Consider the following 26,127-nt stretch of genomic DNA (forward strand, 5'->3'; position numbering starts at 1 on the left):
GTGGGTCCCAAGCTCTCATCTGGAACTCTGTCTCCACCAAGCAGGCACTCAGCTTGCTATCATGTGCTGTTACTACCAGTAAAGGAGAAACACAATGGAAATGCAACACTAAATTGCCAGTGTCACTGAGCAGAAAGTGTGCCAATTATAGTGCACATCAAAGTGGGGTTTTTAATAAAAGGCTTGTGTTTAGGCTTTGATAATTGGAATTTTGAACTTGGAATGGATCTGCAGCTCTAATGCTTTCCTTGCTTGGTTTTCATTTTTGGCATAATAATTGGCATATGCTGTGAAAGTTATGCAAGTGGAAAAGACAATAACCAGTCTGTGAGATAATTCACGGCTGGCGCGCCTACCAGATCCTAATTTTGCCTTGGATGATATATGAGTATTTTTCTCAGAGACATCAAGGATTTACTGTCACCGGTGAGATGAAAAGCACTCCTGGGCTCTGTCTAATAGTGTGGGCAGAAGACCATGTTTTCTTCAGAGTAGGGGCCTCACAACACCAACTTCATGTTCATTCTCATTGTTAGAGTGCCAGTTACACAATAACTTGAGAATGAAACTGTAGTAATATTTTCCTTCTGACATACGTACATATATTGCTTTTGTCCAAGTTATAAAATACACATCAAAATGAGGTTAAGAGGTTTCAAATGCTAAATGTTTGACAGCATGCTCAGGTTATTTCAGCCAATTACAAACCATGCACATGCATCTTGTATACACAACCAAAGCAGAATGCGATAAATATTTATGTTATCTCAAAGCCTTTAAACTCTCTCTTATTAAAGCTATAGCCTTGGAACATTGAAAGTTTGGTCATTTTTGTTTTATGTCAATCTAACAAATAATGAAATGAATTCTACCATCTGTTATTGACATACACAACGTTAGTCCAACTCCAAAATTCATGCTGGTTTAGACAGTGAATAGTAGATATTTTTAAGCTCAAGTGACAAGATGTTTGGATACAAAAGTAAACCTTTGGCTTGTGTCTATGGAACACAGAGCAAAGTCTGGCACAGATGGACAGAAAACACAGTGCCCATCAGATATCCATCTAATCATAACTTACTGAACTAATAAAATGGCTTTCTCCCATTTTTACCATTAAGAAAAGTGACCACAACTTAAACTCCATTGATTTATCATACACACTAGTTTTCCAGTTTAACTGGTATACAATTTAAAGAACATATATTCATAAAATCCTTAGACATAAGTTTAATGATTATGTGACAAAAGTGGCATAAATATAAATTTAATATTATATTTAATGATTAAAAAAACATATCTTGACAGCAATATGCTAAAGTTTATAATAAAATGATCTTCACAATAAAAACAACTAACATGCTTGGTAAATTGTGTGTATATGTATTGAAATACATTATTGAATTGGTACAGTAGTAGAGAATCCTCAGAGGACAAAAAATAAATGAAAACAGTAATCTGGGAAAGCAAGCAAGCAATAAAATCCTATTTTTGTTAAAAGTATTTCTAACACATTTTCCTTCTTTGAGGTTCATCTCTGATAGCTGCACAGGGTGTGAAAAACAAGGGAAGAAGACTGAACTCACAAAAGGTGAAGAGTCTAATAGGAAAATCAGAATAAAGCTATAAATCCAAAGGCTCCCAAGGTTCCAAATGAGTCATCAATATTAAAAAAATTAAAAATAGATGCACAGAATCTTGCTTTTCTTGACCTTGGTGTTGACTGGCAGGGAGGGAAAAAAACAGTGTCTGCCAATAATTCATTAGCTTAAGCCTGAATATATGGTAACCAAACTATCAGAGCTATATACTTTTAAAAATCCTCAATAATTAGATTTAAACTAAGCTTTGCTTGATGATGCGTCCAGGTGATTTGCAGAAGGGAAATCAAATCCTCACTAAAGGGAAGAAATTCAACCCAGGCTCTGAAGGTCCTCACAAACAAAACAAAAGTGTTTCAAGAACAATGAGCAATTCATAGTTAAGCGCAAAAGTCACAGAGAAACAAGACGTCATCAATGAGAGCTAGCAAATCTACAGAGAGCAATATACATATTCAAACACTACAGATGCTGGAATTATTGGCCACAGGATATGTAATTATTATATGTTTACCTATGTGAAAAAGAAGCTCCAAAACATGAACAAGAAATAAGAGATTACACTTTTGAAAGACCAAGAACAGTTGGAGAAAACCCAAGAAAACGTCTGAAAATGAAAAATGTAGTACTTCTCTGAACTGAAAGGGATAGAGATGAAAAATAGGAAAAGGAGATGCAGGAGAGAGTGATATCTCCCAATATTTGTCTAACTGTCTAACTGGAGCTCTAAAAAATACAAATAAATGGTATTTAGAGCTAAAGCTTACTTGTTAATGCAACAATTGGAAACCAGAAGACAGTAAGATAAAATCTTTAAAATGATGAAAGTAACTGTGAACCTAGAATTCTAAGCCCAGAAAGGAATATCTTTTAGAAACAAAGATTTTAGATAAAGTCAGTTTTAGATGATCAAAATCTGAGCAAGTTTACTGTAATAGACCCTCACTAAAGGATGTGTTTCAGGTAGAAAGAAAATGATACTAGAGAAATATCTGAGATGTAAGAAAGAACAGTTAGCAAAGAGAGTCACAAAGAAGCAGGTAAATCTATTTAAAATATTAATAATGCCTAATTTGAAAGAACTAAAGCAGTGGTCAACAAAAGCCTACAAATTAAAAAAGAGATATTTGGAGGTAACGGATTCTAAATTTCTTGTATCATTCAGGAGCAAGATACTGATTAATGTTAGACTTCAATTATATATATTAAAATGGCCAAGCTAATCATTAAAGGAAGAGTAATAGCTATGTAACTATTAACAAACATGGGGAAAGTAGTCATTTTCAGATAATGATTGTATATGTGTAACATACAGAAAAATATCTAAGTTAATAAGTTTACAAGTTTGCTAGATGTAAAATTAAAACATAAAACCAATTTCAAGTGTGTACATCAGCACTATAGAAAAAGCATTTTTCCATTTACTTTAGCAAGAAAAAGTATAATGTATTTAGACTAAATCTAACAAAAATTATACAAGCCTGCTACAGAAAAATATTGAAACTTTATTAAAATAAAGAAAAATATTGGTGTGACTTTCTATATTATCCCTGGTTTAGAAGATAATACTGTAAAGGTATAGGTTTCCCCAAAACTGGTATTTGGGTATTTGAATTAATACAATTTAAATAAAAATTCCAATGACTAAATGTCTATCAATAAACGAATGGATAAAGAAAATGTGGTATAAACATGCAACAGCATATTATTCAATGTTAACAAAGAAGAAAATATACTGTCATATGTGACAACATGAATGAAGCTTGAGAACATTAAGTGAAATAAGCCGTCACAGAAAGGTAAATATTGCATGATTCCACCTCTCTGGGTTACCTGAAATAGTCAAGCTCACAGAAGCAGGAAGTAGCAAGGTGGGGGCCAGGGGATGGGAGCAAATGAAGTGGGGGGGTTGTTGTCCAATGGGTATGAACTTTCAGTTACACAAGATGAATAAGTTCCAGAGACCTGCTGTACAACGTCGTGTCTCTTGGTTAAAAGACTGTATTGTACACTTAAAAAGGTAAGTAGGTAGATCTCATGTTCAATGTTCTTACCACAATTAAAAAGAAGAAAAGTAAATTTAAAGAAGGAACTTTTTGTAGATGATTATTGTCTACAGTGCACAGCTATGCAGGGCTTTGTGAGATTTGAATGGAGGATATTGTGGCCGGATGATGAAGTTACTTCAATTATAGATTGGCGTTACCTGATTTTCTTTGACATTTTCATTGTTAATTCGGATGAGGATTCATCTGAAATCAAACGTGGGTTATATGCATGAAGATATAGACAGCTGTGCATCACCCCCAAATTTATGAATAAATCTCCTTCCCTTGGGAAAAAAATCCCAATAGGTTTGTGGGTAAAATTTCACAAGCGAACTCAATCATTTATATTAGAGCAAAGGGTCACTAACAGTGAATATACTCATGAAGAATATGAAGATAGGGTAAATATTGGGGGGGAGGTGGCAGCTTCCCTGATATGAAGACTTAGTATAAAGCCAGTGTAGTAGAGTGTGGTATCTGTGTTGGTTACACAACAAATGAATGGGAAAGAGTGACAGTCTAGTAAAAGGTCATGGAATCATGATATATGACAATGGCGAAACTGGGGATCACAGGAGTAGGTTAGTGCTATTTACAATAACTTGCAATTTCATTGAAAAAATGAAAGAAAAGGAAAGAAAAAAGGAATTATTCCTAATTCAACTCTAGATACCCTAATGATACACATGTGCACACAAGAAAGCTATAACACTTAAAAAGGCCATGTAAGACTATCTTCATGACTTCAGGGTAGAAAAGAATTTCTTAAACAACTTACAAGAATAAGAGACTGATTAATTCTAACTCATTAACATTATAACATGCCATGAAGAGAGTGAAAGATAAGTCATAAACAGTAAGAAATGTTTGCATCAAAAAACAAGGGAAAAATACTAACAAAATATATTAAAAATCCTTACACTTCAGAAAGAAAACACAAACAACCCAGTAGAAAATTAGGCAAAAGATAGCAATATGAATCTCACAAAGGAGAAAACAGGAATACTCAATAAACTGTAAAAAATTTGCTCAAATTCATAAGTCATAAGGGAAACGCCAAAAAACCCATAATGAGATACCATCTCATACCCACCAGACTAGCAAGAGAAAGTAGAACATGAACAACCTTGACAACTGTCACTTAATGCTGGTGGAATGTAAAGTGAGACAACCCGCTTCATACAACAGTCTTGCACTATCTACAAAGCTGAAGAACGCATCCTCCCAGGCATATGCCAGTCTAGACACTGGGGCCTGAACTTCTTACCTGTGCCCCAAAAGACATGCATGAGATGTTCCTAACAGGCCTTCTCATTATAACCCCAGGCAGGAAAACCTCACTGTCCATCGATAGCAGAATGGATAAATAAGTTATGATACAGACTTATACAACACCATAAAGAAGTGAAAATGAAAGGACCCCCACTACACATTAACATGAATGATCCTAACTTTGAATTAAAAATTATAATCCCATAGAATACAAGAATATGAATCCATTTATAGAAAATTCAGAAAAGAAAAGCAAAATTAAAATGTTACATGTAGTAATGCATTTACTGTAAGTTACGAGGGAATGAGTATTCCTGAAGCTGGGACATTGGTCGGCCTGAAGTAGTGGAGAGGAAGGCTGTAATTAGAGGAGGGCACAAAGGGAGTATTGATGACAACAGTCGTGTTCTAGTTTATAACCTTGGCAGCAGGTATATGTCATTCTTTGCTATTCCTCTTAAATCATAGTAAAGAATCAAGTCACCGAAGAGTACATTCAGCATGATTCTATTATGTGGTTTAAATCAAGGTAAAACTCAACAGCATATTGTTTAGGGATTCAAACACAGTGGGAAAATTATAAAGAAAAAAAAGACAGTTATCAAGACTAGATTCAGATTGCTGACTACTGATTTCCTCTGGGGTTAAAGAAGAGATGTGAGAGGGACACAGAGGGTATTTCAAGGATCTAGTACTAATGTCTCATCTCTACAGATGGGTGGCAAATAGGTGGGTTTTTATTTTACTCTTGTCTATTACACAGTTTTGTGTGTCTTAACATATCATCTTATAGCTATTTCACCATGAAATTTTGAAATAAATTTCAACATAGATAATTAATTGAAGAAATGGTTTTCTGTGGATGATCCCTTTAGACTAACCCTAAGGATATTTTATGTGCATTTTAATGAGATATTCTAGAAAAAGTAAGGCCATGTGTGGGTCACGTCAGGAGTGAGACAGCAGAAAGACTTGGGTAGCCTGGGAAAATATGCAAGCTCTGCTCTCCTTCTTTCTAAAGGTTCTAATCTTAGCTGTTAGAACCCTCAGGCACCTGGATTGGTAGATACGTAAGGCTTGGTGATATTTGCAGTGGCCCTCTTGCCAGCAGACTTCCTGTACCACCCTTTAACTAAATGATGAGATGAAGAGCAAAAGACTCCAGCAGGCCCCTTCAGAAAGCTTCTGACCAAGGGCTGTGTGGGTCAAGAAGTCATACCACTACTCTGGACAAGAAGGCATTTGCTTAAGAAATTACTCCTCTCAATTCTTCCCATGTGCCTGCAGTACAGATTAAATAAGGCAGTTCTATGGTAATACAAAAATTATTAAAAACATTCTCCTTGAGGGTTGACAATGAAGCGTAGATACATATCTACTACATAGTTGTTAGTCAAAAAAGTATGTTTCAAATAATCAATTGGTATTCATTTAAAACACAATAATGGTCTTGTTAAAACTAAATTTAATACATGCTGTATTTGGAAGTAATTTCTTTACCACCACATAGAAACCTTTCCAGCTGTCCTTTCTTGTTGCATTGTTGACATTCAGTGGCGAATGCAGGAATCTGATGAAAATTCCCTAAGGCTAGACATGTGTGCTTATTTTCAATTCAATGTCAATATTAATGATCTCCATATTATATCTCAATTCTCCCAAGTAGATGGGTAAATTGTAAGTAGAAACCAATTCATCTCAAAAATTAAAAGAGTAGAATAGGAACTGTCTAATTTGGAAATGCAAATAATAAAATTCTTAGCAAGAACATGTAAACAAATAAATAGTTCTTGATCTCCCACAATTTCCCATCTGCTACCATAAAAACTTTCTTGTTTATCTTTTAAATTATTTACCTATAACAATTTCAACCTTGCAAATTTTGAGTTTCCTTTGGAGAAGCATTTATTACTAATAACATTAAATAAGGCAGGACATATGGTTGTTATTGGGTAAAGACTTACCTGAGTTGGAGCACATGGAAAAAACTCCATCTTCATTTCCACTGAAAATTGAATATTTAATGCTATCTTGAATTGAGTTAGGAGCAAAAGCTTTTACAGTCACGATAGAAGTACCTGTAAAAATGAAGAAGAAAAAAATTTTAGAAAAAGAAAATTTCAGGAAAGAATAAGAAACACTGGGTATTTGTTATTTGCCTACTACATTTTCAGATGTTCATTCATTCAGTGGTTACTTATTGAGTCTCTTCAAGTAAGTTGATCCCATGCTAGCTGCTAGGGAGATAGTGACAGGTAAGATATAAAAGATCTCTATCCTCACGGTGGTTATTAACTGATGGGAGGACACAGACAGCAAGCCATTAAATTGATACGCAACCAAGGTAGATTTTATATTTGCTAAGTTCCTTGGGAAGAAATAAACAAGGTTATATGATAGGAAACACTTCAGTTGCCAGGAGGCAGACATTCTTTTAGAGCGGTCTCAGAGGAATGACCTTCCAGTTGACCCTTGAAGCATGAGAAGCCATCAAAAGAGCTGGAAGAAAAGGATTCTAGAAGAACAGCAATTACAAAAACCCTGGGCCAGGAAAGGTCTTGGTTTGTCAAGACACAGTGAATAAGAGAAAAGATGGAAAGTAAAGAAAGCCTCTAGGTAGGCAAGGATCATATTTTATTCTAGGTGCAGTGTGGCAAGTCATGGAAGCATTTTAAGGAATTACTTGAAGTAAAATAATAAGACTTACTTTTAAAATATATCGTTCTGAATGCTGTGGAGAACAAAGAGGGTAAGAATAGAGCAGAGAGCCCAATTAAGGTAACACTGCAATAGTCCAAGTAAGAGACAATAAACTAGGGTTGTGGGAGGAGAAATTAAAAAAAACAAACAAAACTGGAGACATTAAAGACATCTTTTGACACACTCCCTTGAACAGCAAGTGGAATGTGGGAAAGGAGGTAACAGGAGTATAAATATTAGCAATCTTTTCTCAACCAGTTTCCAGTATGGTTGTAGGTAAAAGCAACTCAACTAGAGGGTAACTGAGTTATTAATTGCATTATATTAATTCATGCAAGAATTGTTAAGCTACTGCAGGAGTAGTCAGGAGAACCTGAAGGGGAAAACAAAACAAAACAGAAATTGAGTTAGGTGTAGGAATTAGAAGCGAAGAAGAAAATCATTTCAGGTTATAGAGAACTGATTGATTACCAGCATGGAAGAACTAGCAAGAACTGATAATGGCAATACAATCACTGGGGTGATAAGAACTGGCAGTTCACCGGAAGGGTTCCCATGAATCCCTTTGGGCCTCAGCTTAGCACTTTGCTGCCTTCATTTGTAATAGCCTCTCCCCTTTGCTGTTCACCTTTGCTTTGCTTCCTGTCCTGGTTGCCCATTTGTCTCCCTCCCAGGACTACCTGTCCTGTTTTTAAAACTATTTTTTTAAATAAACTTTATTAAGTTAAAATTTATATAAAATATACACTTATTTTAAGTAAATGGTTCTATGAGATTTGACAACTATATATACCCGTGTGACCACCATCATGCTCAAGATTAGAATATTTCCACAACTCCACAAAGTTCCCTTGTGCTCTTACAGTCAACGTTCTCCCATTCTGTCCCCGAGCAATCACTGATCTGCAGGGTGTAACTCTAGATTAGTTTCGCAAATAAACAGTGGCTGTTTCTTTTTGTTTAGCATACTTCTTTGAGAATCAAGAATGCTGTTCTGAGTATCAAAAGTTTGTTCCTCTGTACACAGTAAATGTTTAGTAAATATGCGAAAAAATGGACTATTTTGAGAAGAAAGAGAGAGGAAGCAAGGGAGGGGGGGTTACTAAAGTATTCTGCCTACAGGTCCCTTTTAAACCAACAGCATCTTTGTTTAAATCAGTCAATGTTATATCACATCTGGTATTGGAAATTGCGGTAGTTAAAAAAATAGCACCTATTCAAGATCTCTGCTGGGCATCCACATTGAATCTAACTATGCAATCTCCAGGAAACAGGCTTGAAACCCATCCTGCTGGATGTCATGGTAAAAGTGGTCCCTAAACTAAGCCAAATGGGTCTATCTTTTATTTTTTTCTAGATACTTAAAGTGTTTCATTAAAAAGAAGAGAGGAAGAAAAAGCTGGAATGGACAATATTTTCCCCAGGAGCCTTTTTAATACTTAATACCCAAAGAAAAATGCAATAAGTGCTATAAATATTAAAAGAAACAAGTATGTGATATTGTCTGCAAAACTGAAAATTCAGTGAAAAAGGCATAAACAGAATTCGTTATGGAGAAGGAATGGAACATCAAAACTAGATTTATTATTCTCTTCATAATCATCATGCTGAACAGAAACTGTGACAAAGTTTATAAAGCATTTACTGGGTTTCCAAATTGTTGTTCTTTTGAAGCCAGTTATGAAATTATTTAGTGACAAAGCATTTTAATCAATCATGGTGGAATCCAGTTACCACACACGCTCATTATAATCTGAGCCTTTTTTTGGTCATATTTCAAGTGACATACTGTGACTATAAAAATGTCTTACATGTTGGATAGGAACATGCCTTCACAGTAGGGCAGTGTGTTTTATCTTCAGTGCTCGATCACAGTGCTGTGCTCCCTGACACAATTTGTTTTTTAAACACAGGAAATTTTATTTCAAGTGGCTTGTCATATATTCTTAAGAATGGCAGAAAAAAGAAACATAGCTACACAGTCAAGATGTACAATCATGCTGACGGCCTTTTCTTCATGGGTTAGGATGCTTATTATAGGCCCAGTTACAAAAGAAAACATGGAGCTCACTTACATGTAAAAGACAGAATTGCAAATAAGAATCACATATGGTCGCTCCCGTAAAAGGAAGAGTACTAGTTTTATTGCAAACAAAATGTTCATAATATCAATGATATTGTAGTGCAAAAACAGTTTCATTCAACAAAAATACTCCAAACTAGATGCGAAAGTCAGCAAAGAGCTGCAAATATTTATAAACTTTCTTCATCTGACAAAGGTTAAATTTGAGCCAGGCTGACAAAGAGGAAATAACTACAGGGCCTTGAATCCTTCTAGGTCTTGGCTTACTATGTACATTTTAAATAAAAGTCTGTCTTTGGGCACCAAGATAAAACTTACAATTATTTCTCATTTCACATCAAGGTAGAAACTGTAAAATACAAAAACCAATGCTGTACCTTCAATTCTTATGAAGTAAAACATAAAGAAGAATTTATCTTTTATATTTTCAGGCTTTTAAGAATTTCACTTCATGTCTAACATTGCATCAAGAAGTATGATATATATAATGTTTTTGGTTTTTTCTTTCTTCACAAAAACAGTTTAAAAACTAACACCACCTATAGCAGCAGTAAACTCTCCAATTAAAAGCATAATTCTTTAAATATTAATGATCTATTACGATAGAAATCGGAGCCATTGAAACATTTAGGTAAAATAATTATGAAAATATTTTATTATAAGTTGTCCATGAGTAAATAATTCTAGAGTTCTATTTTTGGCATTTCTAAGCAATGCAAGAGTTTTTTAAAAGCTGATGACCGACTTGAGAGAAACAGATCTTTAAACATTTGGATGATTTTGAATTATTTATTATCCCTTAAATGTCCAGCTACTGAAGTGCTAAACATATTTCAATCATTTAAGTAGAAAATTTGGGAGTGACAGTAGCAAGATGGCTGAATAGAAAAAATGCTTAGAACTCGTCCTCCACAGAGACAGCAACCTAACAGCAACAATGGCTGATCCTACCTGTTGGCCTAGTGCCATGGCTTTGCCTGGGCCCTGGGCACTTACCGTGTGCATTATTACCATAGTCCCCCTCACTCATCTTGCTCCCCTTCAGCCACCCTTCACAAGACCTCCACAGTAATCCTCTACAAAATAAAAATTGCTTTGTCCCTTTTTTTGCCAACGTAAAGACCATCAGTGTCTCTCTGTTCCCGCTTGTCACTGGAAAGCTCACGAGAGCTTCTGTCCAGCTATTTCAGAGGGTTTGCAGTGCACGATGGTAAACTTACGCTCTTGAGTCCCTGCACCTCTGTGTGACCCATTTCCCCTGCCTGGAACTCAGGATCTGTCCCACTATTAGTGTGTCCGGTTTTATTCTCAATGGGGCATATGGCTTTTGTTATCGTCAAAGTATAATGGTTAAGTGGTGAAATTATTTCAACAAATGTTTGGTGAACACCTAGTAGGAACAAGTTTTTCTGGCTCTGCCATCCATAATGGGAAGCTTCTCCCAGCTCTTTCTGGCTGTACATTCATATCCATGTCTTACAACTGTTGGTAACCACGATGGCAAAATTCCTTCCAGATTAGTAAGTGCTCATTTAATCATCATAACTGTCTTGTTTGAGAAGAGATAAAATAGATGTTCAAGACCCTTACAAAGCAGACCACTTGCTTCCTGTATCTTTCAAAAATTGAATACTGAGTGTGTAGTATTGAGTATATAGTCAACATTAATAGGAAGTATGATGGGGAAGGATAGAAAAATGAGGGGCATCTCAAGAACAGAGATAAGATAAAATAGATGTTCAAGACCCTTACAAAGCAGACCACTTGCTTCCTATATCTTTCAAAAACTGAATACTGAGTGTGTAGTATTGAGTATATAGTCAACATTAATAGGAAGTATGATGGGGAAGGATAGAAAAATGAGGGGCATCTCAAGAACAGAGATAAGAGTAGCATTTAATAGTTAAAAATGAATGAAGCAGAGTTAGTTTTGCACAGAACAGTTTAAGATGTGCAAAAAAATTTTTTTTAAACTTGTCATGATTGATCTAATATTTCTTATGAACCCCACCCTGATAAACAACAGTCAAAAAACTGACCATCTTAAACACTATTTAGGGTCTCTTCTCCTTAAACAGGACTTTTAGGTGACTTAGTGTTTTTTTGAGAACATGTTCAGTCTTTGAGGTTCCCTCCCTCTTGTGCTGCTCCTCTGTAAGGTGACGCAGGTGGGTGGGTGGGCTGGGCACTTGCTGTGATGAAATGGGACTTTGTGTGTTGTCCACTGGCTCTTAGATTTTTCTCTAGGAAAGGAGTCTGGTCAGTTACATCATCATGTTCAGGCTCAGAACTCTGCCCTGCTGACCTGGCTCTACCGCAGCTGTTTTTGCAGCTGCAGGCCCTCTGCAGGACCATCCAACCCTGCATTCAGGCTGTTCATTGCACAGATTTGGGGAAAATGCCAACCTCATCCAACAGTGGTCCCCATGGCAGGTCTGCTGGCCTGTACTCTGTGTTCATCTGTGGCCATAAGTGGGAATGCTGGGACCAGGGGATGTGTTCTAGGCGCTGCGAGAGCCAAACAGGGATGGGGTGATCTCTGGTGCCTTTATCTAAACATGCTGCCCATTTTAATCTGCTGCCACTTGTCCAGGCACAGATCAGATTCAACAGCCTTCTTGACTGGCATCCTTTCTCTCCCCCTTTCTCCTTCCTGCCTTATGCTGATGCTTTTGGTTTACTTCTCAATTTAGACTTCCTGTCCTTCACACATGTCATAGTTAGTCTTCAAAGTGAGGTCCCAACTTATTCTTCAGATATCCTGAAGTATATACCTACCTGGATATGCATGGATACCATATGCTTATATTACTGCCAGAAGTAGTTCTAGCCTTCCCTATGTATAAGATTTAATAAAGAGAGCATTAAGTTCTGTAAAAACCAATTTATCTAATAATCCCAAATACAAGAGGATTAAGACGGACAGCTGTGATCCGAGGTCAAAGAATACACAATGTTGCAGACAGCAAGACCAAAGCTTCCCATCCATTTATTCATTAGTTTTTCTGGTGGAATCTTAAACAAGAGGCTGAGCTTCAGAGCTAAGAACGTAATTTGGTCTTCACCGCCTTCTACCCTAATTTTTTATTTCATGTTACTCTTAACCATATGGATTAATCCCAACTGTAACGGTTGGGAGTAGATGGAAGGTGTACAGATTTAATGAAATGCTGCTGGAATGATCGGAAACAGGCTAAAATAAAATTAAGGTCATTTCCTTCTAGCAACAGAGTGAACCTATGACGTACAAATGAATGGCACACTGAACGAGGAAAAATTTGCCCCTTCCACAGCAGTTTTTATTGGTGTTATTATTAAATCACTTCTGAATTCAACCACAAATATTAGTACACTTACTAATCCATAACTTAATTTCATAGTGAAACAATTTCTTTGGGATGCCTTCAACACTGCCCTTTATTTAGGTTTAATTCAGCAAATTGATCCTAAGAGAATAGAGAAAGGATATCTTGACAATTAGGAAATGCCTTAGATAGATTTAGAAATTTCATTCACTAGTGTAAGAGATTATAATAATAATGATGGCTTCCATGCCAATTCTTTTGAGGAATAACATATTTAATATCTATTGCCCCGCAAGATTTCTCCTCATGGGAATGTTCACTAGCAGTGGTTGCAAACCCTCTTACGTGAAGGATAGGTGGACAGACTAGAGAAGGAAAAATTATTGCAGTAAAATCCGAAGTCCTCTTAGTCCTGTGACCTTGTTTCCCGCTATTCTCCCTTAGGCTTACTCTGCTTCGGTCACGCAGTCCTCTTTGCTGTTCTTTGAACAAACCGAGCAGGATCCCACCAGCTTTTCCTTTTTTCTGAAATGCTCTGACCCAAATTTAGGAATGGCTACCTCATCGCTCCAAGTCTTGGCCCAAATGTCACTTGCTCAATCATGCCTGATCTTACCTGCAGTCTGTCGCTCCTCCAGCACTCCCTCCTCCCTCTAACCCTGCTCTGCTCTTCCTTTGTTCAATGACTCTCACCACCGTCTAACATATACTATACTTCAGTTATTTTTTATGTTGATTGATATCTGCCAGAATGGAAGTCTCACAAGAACCAGCAACTTTGTCTTTTAGTTCACTGATACATTATAATAAAAAAGTACCTGGCACTTAATACTCTAATAAGAAAAATGTGTTCAAGGAGCAGATAAAATATCTGAAGAGTGATTGTGTATAGCTGTGGAGCGCTCCAGAGGGCAGAACTAAGATTTATGGATAGACACAAAGGAGGCAGACCCGGGTTCAATATATAAATGACTTTTCAAATGAAGGGGTTCTGCAACTTTGACCTGCAATGATGAATCACTTCCAGAGCTTGTTACAAATCGTGGAGTCTGGACCTCAGACTTCAGCAGAACCTGGAAGAACTGGGAAGCAGAATTTGCAACAGAGGAGGAGGGTCATAGATCACTGGTTTTATACTCAAGTTCAAGAACCACTGTCCTAAACTCTCCATTACTTGATATATTCAAGTAGAGATTGAAAGACTACATGTCAAATATGTTTAGGGAGAAATGTTTATATCTGCACTGCAGATGAAGGCTGGGCATGATTGTATGATTTTATCAGATTAACTGCAAGATTGATCAATATATCTTGTGCTATAAAATTTAGAACATGTTTACTTTCCATCAGGATCTGCTATAAGGTTGGTGTTTATGCCTTTTAAAAGGAATAGAAGTATAGCTTTAAGAAGAATCTAATTTTTTTAAACATTTAACTCTTATGTGAAAGTCTCATTACATATAAGAATATATATAGATTGGAAATCTCTGACTTATTTTGGAAGCCACTAACATTTCATTTAATGAAGATAATTGCAATTTACTCTTAATTATGTTTAGTAGCAATAACAGGACTTCTGAGTAAGCAACCCATAATTCAAAAAAAGGTAGAAGTCAGGTTAATAATCTGCATTGAGAACAACCCTAATTTAATATTCAATATTAAATTGAATATTCTCTTGTCATATAGGAAGCAGTATATAACATGTAAAATATATTTTCACTACAAAATGAAAAAAAGTAATTTCAGAAAAATTCAGGTTTCCTTTTAAATAGTGGCTTATGTAGGTATATGGTAAAATTGAATTATGATTAAATAACAAACAAAAAACAAAAAATGACAACAGCAAGCGCACAACACACATCAGACTTTTAGCAACCAAACTCTTCCTCTCTGAAACCCCCGAGTCTCCTTGCTTTGCCCTCTGAGGGGAGTGAAAGAATCAGAAGATTCAATTCTCTGTACTCGAGTTGGATATAATTACCTAGATTGAATTTTTTTCAATTCACGACTATCTACAAAGAAGCATTTTTTTTCTTTTCTGTAGAACGATATTTTAAATTAATCTGTTTTAGTAGGTTTTTAATATTATGGCATACATTTATTTAAAAATTATTGAAAAACAATTAGTGTTATGAGAAAAAATAATCACCTGTATCTGTTTTATTGTATTTGAGCATATTTTTCTCATATAGTTTGGATGAAAATTAGCATACCAAGAATTGGTTAGATCCAAAAATTTATAAATGAATGTCTAAGTAGCACTCCTATTGTACAATAAATCCTTAGTTTTAAGCATTTTGCCAAATTGAGGGCAAAATACCAAAAAAAAAAAAAAAAAAAAAAAAATCCCTCAAAGGGACACTTACCTGCCTCACAATTTTCCGGTACAATCCCTTTATACAGGTGGTGGCTGAAGGACATCTTTACATCTTCTCCTTCCATGTGAATGATCAAGAGACCAATAGCTGTCCTAGCTGGGACCCCTTGGTCCATAACTTTAAGTTGCACCCAGATCGGAAAATAGTCTGAAGATGGGTTTTGCTGAAGTTGAATCTCTCCTGTATACTCATTAATAGAAAGCATTGACTGGGTCTCCACAGAACTAAAAATGACAGTTCCATTAGGCCCCAAGTCTGGGTCACTGGCTCTCAGAACGGCCATTGTCTGGTTTATAGGTGACTGAGGGGAAAGGAAAACGTCAAAGGGGCTCCGTTCCCAAACTGGATCATTGTCATTAACATCAGTGACATGTACTTTTATAATTACTGTGGTGCTTCTGGAGCCCTGGACGCTACAGTCTCTGGCCACAGCCCTGAAGGTGTATTGAGATCTGGCTTCTCGGTCGAGTGTGTGACCCGTTCTTAGAGTGCCCGTCACAGGATCAATGGTGAAGGCACCAGAAAGCTCATCTGTTAGAAAGTACTCCGTTTGCCCATTCAGGCCTTCGTCCTTGTCCACAGCAGAGAGCACAAGGATCACCGTCCCCACTTCAGCATCTTCTCTCACGGAGGACTGGTAATGAAGCGTGGGAAAGGAAGGGCTGTGGTCATTGTCATCCAACACTCTAACCTGCAGCTGCACTATAGAGCTCCTCGGTGGATCCCCCAGGTCAGAGCATAGGATGACAAGGGCAAAACTGTTGACTTGCTCCCGGTCCAAAGCACGAGTGGTTGAGAGTTCTCCTGATGTTTCATTAATAGCAAAGTACTCATCAGTATTTCCATCTATCAAAAAAAAAAAAAAAAAAAAACCCTCAAAATTCACTTGAATTAAAAAAGTAGCAGCCCTTGGCTAGCTATATATATATGTATATATATATATATATAGAGAGAGAGAGAGAGAGAGAGAGAGAGAGACACCCTCATATATATAGATTCATTCATTCAGCAAATATTTATTTCCTGATCACTACATCCTAGTGCTTTTGTAAGTACTGAGCTATAACAGTGAACATGGGTGATAAGTCCCTGTCCTCATGAAGTTTCTATTATCAGGGATAATCAAAATAGTATAATCAGTATCTATCTTAATTCAATCAATAATTAGAACATTTGCTTTGACTGATTTGTGAAGTATGATTTTTGTCCATGTGCATCTACAGTTTTGATAGTCATATACTTCCTTTTGAGAGGATTGAAATGTATGTTTTATATGAAATAAAACTATAGTAGGCAAGGATAAGAAACAGGATGTAATGTCTGTTTGTATATATCGATCATGAATTAACAGACTGATAGTAATTTTCCCGAACATTACTCACTACAGATTACATGGCACTTATGTGACAGCGATAAGCTCCTCTTCCACATTTCCATGGTACTTTGTGTAGGAATCATAGCACTTCCATTACAGATAGTGAAACACTTGTCTATTTCTTCCATAAGATAAGCAAGGAGAGTTTTATTCATTTCTGTATCCTCCAAAAACATCTTTCTTTTATTACTGTTCATGGCGCTAAGTGGAATAAAAGTTAAAACTGAACATAGGACAAAAGGTTTTCGAAGACATCTGAAAGTCACCCTGAACATGAGTCGGGAAAAATGTGGTTCAATAAGTTGCTGGCCATGTTCTTGCATGAGGCACACTGTTCCCAATACTGTGGGAATTTACCGGAGCCCACCAGAGGCACGTGGGTACAAAGTGGACTGGCATTCAGAGAACAGGACAGTCATTGGGGGCTGAAGAGAAGGAACTGGCATTTGTATTTATTCATAAGACATGGTTAATTTGTTCCCAACATAGGGATGATCAGACAAGCTACATTTCGGTGGCATTTGTGGTTGATAAAGCAATTCATTCACTCACAAAACATCAAAAGAACACCTGTTCTGTGCCAAGTATGTGCTGGATGCTGGAATAGGAGGAGAGCAGGACACGATCCCAGCCTCCAGGAGTTCAGAGTTCAGGAGGAAGTGGGGCAGTACCTGGCCACTGAAGCACAGTGTGAAAATCCTACACACAGGGCACTGGGATGCCCAGAGGAAGGGCACACAGACCTGTGCTAGGATGGCCAGGAGTTGCTTATCAGAGGAAGATAGCCCACAAGTTTCAGAAGAGCAAGAGGAAGAGGGAAGGCCATGTGTGAAGTTCCAGGGTAGGAGAAATTAATGGCTGAAAATGTTTCAGTGAACACAGGGCCCCATGGGTATTTGAGTGTTGAGGGTAGGAAGAGGTTTACAGTGGATTTCAGAGGGAAGGAGAGGGTCAAATCATGAAGTGCCCTGTGTACACTGCTGAACTGTCTATACTTTATCTTAAAATCCACAGGAGTCTCTGAGGGATTGCAGACAGGACAGTGTCGTGAATCACATTTCTGTTTTAGAAAGAGTCCTGGGCAGCATCATCAAAGCCTGATAAGAATAAAGGAGGTTCTGAAATCATATGTGCAGAGAGGAAGTGGCCACACTCCAAAAGCACGAAGGAGGAAAAGGAAGGAGTAAGGCAGGAAGAATTCATGATGGGCTTGGGTGAAAGACAAGAGTGCTCAGAACAGTTCTCTAAAGTGAGATCTGAGTGCTACCAGGGTTATATGAAGCTTTCCAAGGAGTTCCTGGGAACAGGTAGTTTCAAGGTAATTTCCAGAATCTCATTTTACATATGCGTCTCCCTAAAACTGTTCTGCCTGAGAAATCACCTAGGATCATGTGGGTTTATCTTTCCTCCATTTACTTTTGCACTCATCCTCCTTTCAAGTTATAAAAGAAAGGCTCACCTCTCACCCATCCCAACAAGGCCAGGGTGTACTTACTGCCCCAGAGTGTAAAACTTTCTGCCGAGGAAAGGGGCATTCCTAATATTGGCGTTCCCTGTTGAAACAGTGACTGACCTTCATGCCTGGGGAATGCATGCTTTGGTAGATGGAGAGGGTCTTTGTTATGAACTAAAATCGTAGGACCTATTCAAGTTTCTAAGCGGTAAATAAGTAAAAATAAAGACCATTAATTGATTTGGGGTTATAAAACTCAGAAGCGTTACTGGTATAATAACAATCCTCCCACATAAAAAAATGTGAACAAGCATTTTCAATGCTTACATGTGGAACAAAAATTTTTTTAAGGGAAAGTCGAGCAAAAATGGTTCTTGCTCTGTGTGTGTGTGTTTGTGTGTGTGTTTCTTGGAAATTTCCTTGAACCAGTTTCACATCTGTTTTGTTTGTTCACTAGTTAGTGAGTTAAATGAAAATCTTTGGCAGTTGTTAATTTTATATTTGTGTGAAGTTATTACTTTAATTTTATTTTTTAAAAAGTCCTCTAATGGGACTGAGATCTAGGATTCCTATAAAGATAGGAAGATACAGAGGTACTAATGGTAGCTGAAGATGGGAACTGGATGAAATGATACATTTAGAGTGTGTCTCTGAGAAAAGAAAAAGGATAAGCACAAAGGACCCAGAGAACTCCAACAAGTCAGAGGGCCACCAGGAGAACGAAGACATTGGGAAGGCTTGTCTATAAGGATCAGGAGAAAGTGACTTTCTGAAGTCAAGGTGACACCCCATGTCCAGGGCCTGATGTACGAAGGCACAAAGCAGTCCAATAAATTAAGGCCTGAAAAGGACCCACAGATTTAGCAAAAACAAGATCCTTAGTGTTTTTTGCAAGGATAGGCTCAGTGGGGTGCCCTCAGTGGAACACGCCGCAACAAGCTAAGGAATGAAAGTGAGGTAAAGGCACAGAAATCAGAGGGCAGAGGATTTCAAGAAGCTTGATTGTCAAGGAAAAGAGCTAGTGAATGAAGGGATGCATCAGAGGGGGATGTTTTTCAAGATGGGAAGGGCTGGTAAAAAGTGATGGGGAAAGCATACAGAAGGGGAAACACTGGCCAAACAGGGAAGAAAAGTGAATGAGTGCAGACAGGGAACCTCCCTGATGCAACGGAAGAAGACAGGTGGCAGTCTGAACTTTGCTGGTAATTGATCCTCAACAAGCTGAATGCAGAAATTGATACTAAGCATTTAGAAAACTTCATAGCAACTCAAGAGGATAACTTTAAGTTTGCATAATACAATAATAGTTCTTAAAAATTGGCATTTGCATTTTGCATGCCTTTAATTCTTTTCCCCAGTAACTCATACCTATTACATTTTATAAAAGGTATCAGTCATGACAGATTGGAAATTAAAAAATATATAAACCAGAGGTAGTTTGAGAAGGTCTAGAAAGTAGATGGAGTTCACAGAAAAGGAAAACATCTATTCTACTGCATGAGGAGGAAAGAAGTAAGAATTGGGCTTATTGATCTAAGTCACTTGGAGGGAGCATTATTCTTCAGATGGCATTGTGATATACCTTTATCATAAGGAAATAATATAAGGATTGTTCAGCACAGCATTTTTATAATAGTAAGGCTGTTCAATATCTAAATGACCATAAAGAGGGATGAGTGAAATAAATGATGTTATGCATTGCATAAGAGACAGCATTAGATATGTGTAGTCGCTGGCATGAAAGATTTACACAGTATACTCAATTTAAAAATAAGGTAGCAAACTAGTGCACATCAATTATCCAATATGTATAAAAATTGTGTCTGCATTCACTGAGGTTCACAGAAAAGTGTTTTTCAAAATACCAAGTGAGCTAACTCTGTAAGACATAAGATTTTTTGTTACTACTTTTGTTATTTTATAAATTATATATATGTGTGTATTCTATAACAATGATATATCATTATATAATCAGGGGAAAAGGCAATAAAACTGTTTTCATTTTTGAGTGAAATGGGAGGTACAAAGAAAACATAGCCTGATTACAGAATCTATAGCATGTATAGAGTGAGAGCTTCCAGAAGCCAGTCCTCAAACGATGTTTACAAGAGCTTGAAGTAGCTTCTCTGCATCAGAAGCGCCCTCTGAAGCACTGCTTTCTCCTAACTCCCACCATTCTGTGCGCCATTCTCTGACGTAAGCTAAAAATTGGGTTCTTCAATCACTCTGTTTTTAGATCAATAAGATATGGCGCTCTCAAGCTGACTGTGCTGATGCGGAAGTTATTCTGTCAGAAATCCTTATGCCTTCTGTCCAAAAGGAGCCACAGCACAAAATTTTCTTCCAGGGAGGAAGTTCCTAAAGACCATGGTCTTCAGGGTGTGGTTGTCGATCTGAGGTGTCACATTGGTATTCAGATCTGGGAATTGTTTGCCCACTCATGTCCTCTAGGCCCATTTAGAAAGATCTGGAAAAAAGTCTGAATTGCTCAAAATAATAAAAACAAGTAATAAGAAGAGAGAAACAAACAAAAAGCTACCTGTTCCACCTGTACACCCACTGATGTTAAATAATTGAAGGCAATACAATGTATTGCGCTATAGAAAGCTTTACAAGAGTTGTTGACAGCAGTGGTTCTGGATGGCTGCAGGAAGGAGGTAACGCGGAAACCCAGGGCATCAAGCAGTTCTAATTGGGTGTGTAGTTTGTCGACATTGCTACAGACACCAAATACAGAATAATCACCATACAGAATGTCAACGTGGTCAGTGTCCTGGGGGGAATTTTAATAAAGAAAATACTTACCAATTATATGATACTTGATAGCTCCGTTATTGCCAGCATCCATATCAAAAGCCAAAACAGTGTAGACAACCCCTGGTTCTTGGTTTTCCAGAACCTCAATGTCACGAGTGGGGACAATAATCTTCGGAGCATGATCATTTACATCTTCCACGGTACAGAGAATGGTTGTGGTGCCAGACAAGGAAGGGACTCCCCCGTCTCGTACAAGTACTGACATGGAATGGAAAATGGCACAGATTGGGACTGTTAATTCATACATGAAGTCCACTGCCGTAACCAGACAGAATCGGACCACACTCGCCATGTGGCGCTGGGTCAGTAATGTTTCATTTGAAGACACCCCAACTGAAAAGTAAAATTGCGACACCAAAGCTCTCACTGCCTGTGCTTGTTTATTTGTTTAGCAGAGTCGAGGGATCCCTTACCTCGAAGGGTGAAGACCTCCTGAAGTTCTCTGTCAAGTGTGGTGGTTGTCACCACCTCCCCGGTATCACGATTTATCTCAAACACCCCAAACGATGCACCTGGCATGATTTCAAACTGAAGCTTGGAATTGATTCCTTAAGGAAAATGGAAAGAACAGTTTTAGCAATCATCCCCTTGAAATACATTCATCTGCTTTCCTGTTCTTTTTCCTATGAACATATTAGGCGATAGATGAAAAAGGCAAGACTCTTAAACAACATTCAAATTAAGGTTTGGAAAAAAAAAGACCAAAACAACCCTTTTGGCTGTTCTTACTGAATAAAAAGCCTCATGAGACAAAATGCTTGATTTTCAAAAGTCTTATGAGACTTCCCCACAGTGAATGCTTAAGATTTTTTCCCTTCCATAAAAAATTTCTTATGAGTGTGTGACTCTCCAACATATTCCTAATTACTCTTTCTAACACCCTTGATTGTGACTTCATGACGTAATTGTAAGCTACAGGGCAAAGGACAGTTTCATGGATTGACCCCCGATTTCCAAGCCCGCGTTCAGTTGTGATACTCTGTTCTTTTCCCAGAGCAGAAGGTATCTCAGAGAGCTGCTTCCCAGCATATCATTGCCTTGTTTTCTACTTAGCATTCAGTCTCCTATCTGGAGTGGGAAATGTGGGGCTGCATTATTACATATTTTGAAAATAATCTTCCCATATTTTTTGGTGGTTTCATTTCACCCCTAGAAAAGTATCAGACCATCTCCCCACTGGTTGTGAAGACTTTTCATACCCTTAACTTGAACAGGTTTATCCGATGCCATTCTAGCTTAGTTGCACTTTACACAAGTTCATTTCAATTATTTTTCTATGTTTTTTTCTTAATTGACAAGAATCTAGGCATAGATATAGTACTTAGAATATATGATTTAATACTTTAATAAAAGATGAAATACTGTTCTTTGTTCTTAAGCGAAGGAAAAAACAAAACTTCAATTAACACATTTCCATCTTGCCAATCCTAAAAAGTAAATTTCACTATGATCTAGAGAATGTAATATAGAACTAAGTGCTGAAAGGAGTGGAATATCATGATAGTTTTATATAAAAATAAATATAGATGTCTTCTTACTATGTCCTTTGAAAGAGAAGAGATATTTGAGATAATCTTCTGGCCTTTGAATGACATTTTAAAAATCTAATAAGATAGGATCAATGTATTTGATATAGCCAGAGGTCACCAAAATATTTCATCCTATCATTAGGCATTAGGCATATAATTACAGTAATGATTATTTGATATCATAGCGATTACTTTGACCCCGTAATGATCATATAATCTCTCCTCTAGCCAAGAAAGAATTTCTAAAAATTCTAAGTTGTTATTCTTGTCTATCTCTTCCTACATTATGAAAATGGGAACAATACCATCTTACATCTACTTTATGTCTTTTAAGATTTTATTTTTAGAGAGAGGGGAAGGGAGGGAGAAAGAGAGGGACAGAAACATCAGTGCATGCAATTGGTAGCCTCTTGCATGCCCCCAACGGGGGACCTATCCCATAACTGAAGCATGTGCTCTGACTGGGGATCGAACCAGTGACCTTTTGGTTTGCAGGCCACGCTCAGTCCATTGAGCCACACCAGCCAGGGCCATCTACTTAATTTTTTTCCTAAAATATTTGGTGAGCAAAATTAGGTGACAAGCATAGCGCTAATCTGCCAAGGAGATGGCGATAATCAAACAGGTATGGCCTCTGCCTGCATGGAGCTTACATGGAAAACAGAACCTTTTAATTTTGGGACCTTTTCTTTTTGAAATAAATTTACTCACTTATTATATGACTTCATTATATACCACACATAACATTATATATTAAATATTATATACTTTTGATTTCAAGCACTTGTCAAGCCTAGGAAATATCTTTAGATATTTCAACATAAACTCAAATCTTTATATTTTCCCTTTCTTCCACTGTTACCATTATTCTCATTGGTCTATAATGTGCTCTGCCACCATAACCAATACTCCCCTGACTTCTTTAAAACTTTCTTATTTTATTATTTCTATTATTCAATATTGTTTTTGTCTATAAAATTATCACTCCTCTCCAATTCTCCTGTGTAGGGAACCGCTCCTCGTGGTTTAGGGAATTGTAGCCCCGGCCTGAGCATGACTGCCGCCAGCAATCCCAGCCGTGCCTGTCTTTAAGCCTCAACATAAGGCTGCGCGGGAGACATAACCGAAAGCCACTCAGAGGGTTTCCGTGGGAATTGGATTTAAAGAATGTTTATTATGCTTTAGAACTTGCTCTGCTTTCTTTATCATTAATGTAACATAAACAGTCTCTAGCAAGGAATGTATGAAACCTTGCACCTAATGCCAGTGTGGCGTCAAGATGTGTGATAGACCCTGACACAGACTGGTCCCTGTACCCTCTGTACTAGTACATGTAATCTGTTACTGTCAACTGTAATCCTAACGCCTCCAAGCTATTGATGATTCATGAATCTTGACCTTGTATCTCTCATGTGTATCCTCAATAAAAGGCATGAGGGAAGAAGGTCTAATCGCTGTTCTCCATTAGAGAGAGCAGTCACCTTCCTTCCCCCAGACATAACAAAGTGTCCTGGGTAAGAATTTGTTTCGCCGTGGTCACGAAGACTCTGCTGGACAGAGCAGCTTCCAACCAAGCCTAGGGTGTGTGAGGCACATCCTCCTCACTCCTGGTGTATTAATAAAGATAAATAAGATCTTTATTTATAAGTATAGTTTATATACATACATTTTCACACTCCAAGTTTCACACCCTTCACAACTTAAATAATGTGAGATAAATTTTAAGTATTTTTCTGTGGCTCTTTTGGAACTCAGTTCGTTGCTTCTTCCTCCACACACCCTTATAATCCACCAGAACAGAGAGAGCATTACCAAACTTGGAAACTAAGAGAATAAAATAAGATAGAGATTATTTAGTCAAATTCCATTACCTTACTAAGGAACTTGGCTGGATCTGAGCCTACTCAGTGATATGCTTGTGACCACACCCAGTGAAGGATGTGTGTGTGTGTGTGTGTGTGTGTGTGTGCACCCAAGGCTGAAAGTCAGAAGGAGAAAAGATCGCACTTTCTCCTCCCATTTGCTTACTGTCCCTATCAGCAATGCCATTTCACTGGGTGCAGTAACTGCTCACAGCTTTCAGTCTCTTTGGTACTCCCAGGACCAGGCTCTCCAACGCTTCTTCTCTCATTTTCTTCCTAGCTTCTGATCATCTCAGCCTCTTCTCCTGTTTTACAGTAATTGTCCTGAGTTACGTCAAGATTCCCCTTTTGCCTACCCAGCCTCCCAACACTGGTATTGTAACATCTGGTTGTTCTGACTGCACCTGGCTGATACAGTACTTGGCACCAGCAGTGTGTCCCAGGTAACAGAAACTCAGATTGGTTTATGTCTTTGGCCGTCAATGCACTGCTGAATTCCTTGTCCATGGGAAATGGAATACTATCATAGTAGTTTATCAGTTGCAATACCACAACCAATAAAATTAGCACCCATGTTGGATTGCAATGAAGTGCCTATTCAAGGACTCAGATCCTTAGAGGACCAAATGGTGTTGACTTGGGTCATATAACAGTAAAAAGGAATATGATGTAAGAAGGCTGTTGCTGAACGTACAAGGAAGTCACAGAAGGAAAATTACAAGCGGAGGCTTTAAACTCACAGCTTGGTCGTAGTCAAAACATCAGAAAGCTTCTATGGGAGTCCTAAAATTAGTCTTCCTGAAGAGCAAGCCCAAATTGAGTGACAGATACAAGAGGTAACTTCTTGCAAGGGGATGCTTATTGACCTGAAGAGCCATATCTAAAGTCAGATCTCAACATATTGCAGGTAGTCATGTACAAATCTGGCTCAGTCAGAGACAGCTTATAGTTTTAAAAGAATATCAAGTTTTCTAACTTATATTGGAATAAACCTGGGGAATATGTATGGTAGTCATTTCTAAGGATATAAGATCCAGGAAAATAAAACAGAGCTTTGCTTTAGGCTGGGTTTATTGATATGCTGTGCTTACCAGAGATGATGAATTTAATGTGTTTGCTTGTAGAGCTATGTCTCTTGACAGTTACTTTGATTGGCTGGATTTGATATTGGCTTATCATCATTGAGTTTGAGAGGCCAGGTCCTCCCTTGTTCTGTACTATAAAGAATCAAAAGCTTAAGGAAATGGAAATTTTAGGATGGGTTTACTATGTCTAACATGGCCCCCTATTACATTTCCTGAGGTCAGAGGACTCCCTTCATAAAGGCCCTTCGACATTAATCAGATGGAGACCAGCATCCTTTAACATCCTCCAGTAGTTGTCTCTGTGTAAACTGTAGATGATGATGCCACTGGTCCTGGGTACCACCTTTTTAAAACCAATGCTCTACACCAATTTGTAAGGACTACAGATTTGCTTTCACCCAGCAGGAATAACGAAGTATATCTATAGTGTGAACTCCTCCACTATTGGCCATCATCTACTTGGCAACAATATTGATCATCTTGGCATCCATTAGAACATCACATTGATCTACTACTTTGATAACATCATAATTGGATCTGATGAGCAGAAAATAGCAAATAACTGAAATGTGTTAAATAGATCTATTGATTAGATCAGCAGTTGGCAGACCACAGC

At 37.6% G+C, this 26,127-nt stretch overlaps 1 protein-coding gene across 1 annotated transcript in view; it reads right to left on the reverse strand.

The window, feature by feature from the left end:
- Positions 1–26,127, reverse strand: part of DCHS2 (dachsous cadherin-related 2) — an 88,973-nt gene that overhangs the window by 18,582 nt on the left and 44,264 nt on the right. The window contains 4 exon segments of the mRNA XM_090290159.1: positions 6,886–6,999; positions 15,379–16,236; positions 21,024–21,233; positions 21,449–21,583. Coding sequence (XP_090146285.1) covers positions 6,886–6,999; positions 15,379–16,236; positions 21,024–21,233; positions 21,449–21,583 — 1,317 coding nt within the window.

Source organism: Furipterus horrens, unplaced genomic scaffold, assembly GCF_987537825.1.
Source record: "Furipterus horrens unplaced genomic scaffold, mFurHor1.1.pri manual_scaffold_10, whole genome shotgun sequence".
In the NCBI taxonomy this organism is placed as follows: domain Eukaryota; kingdom Metazoa; phylum Chordata; class Mammalia; order Chiroptera; family Furipteridae; genus Furipterus; species Furipterus horrens.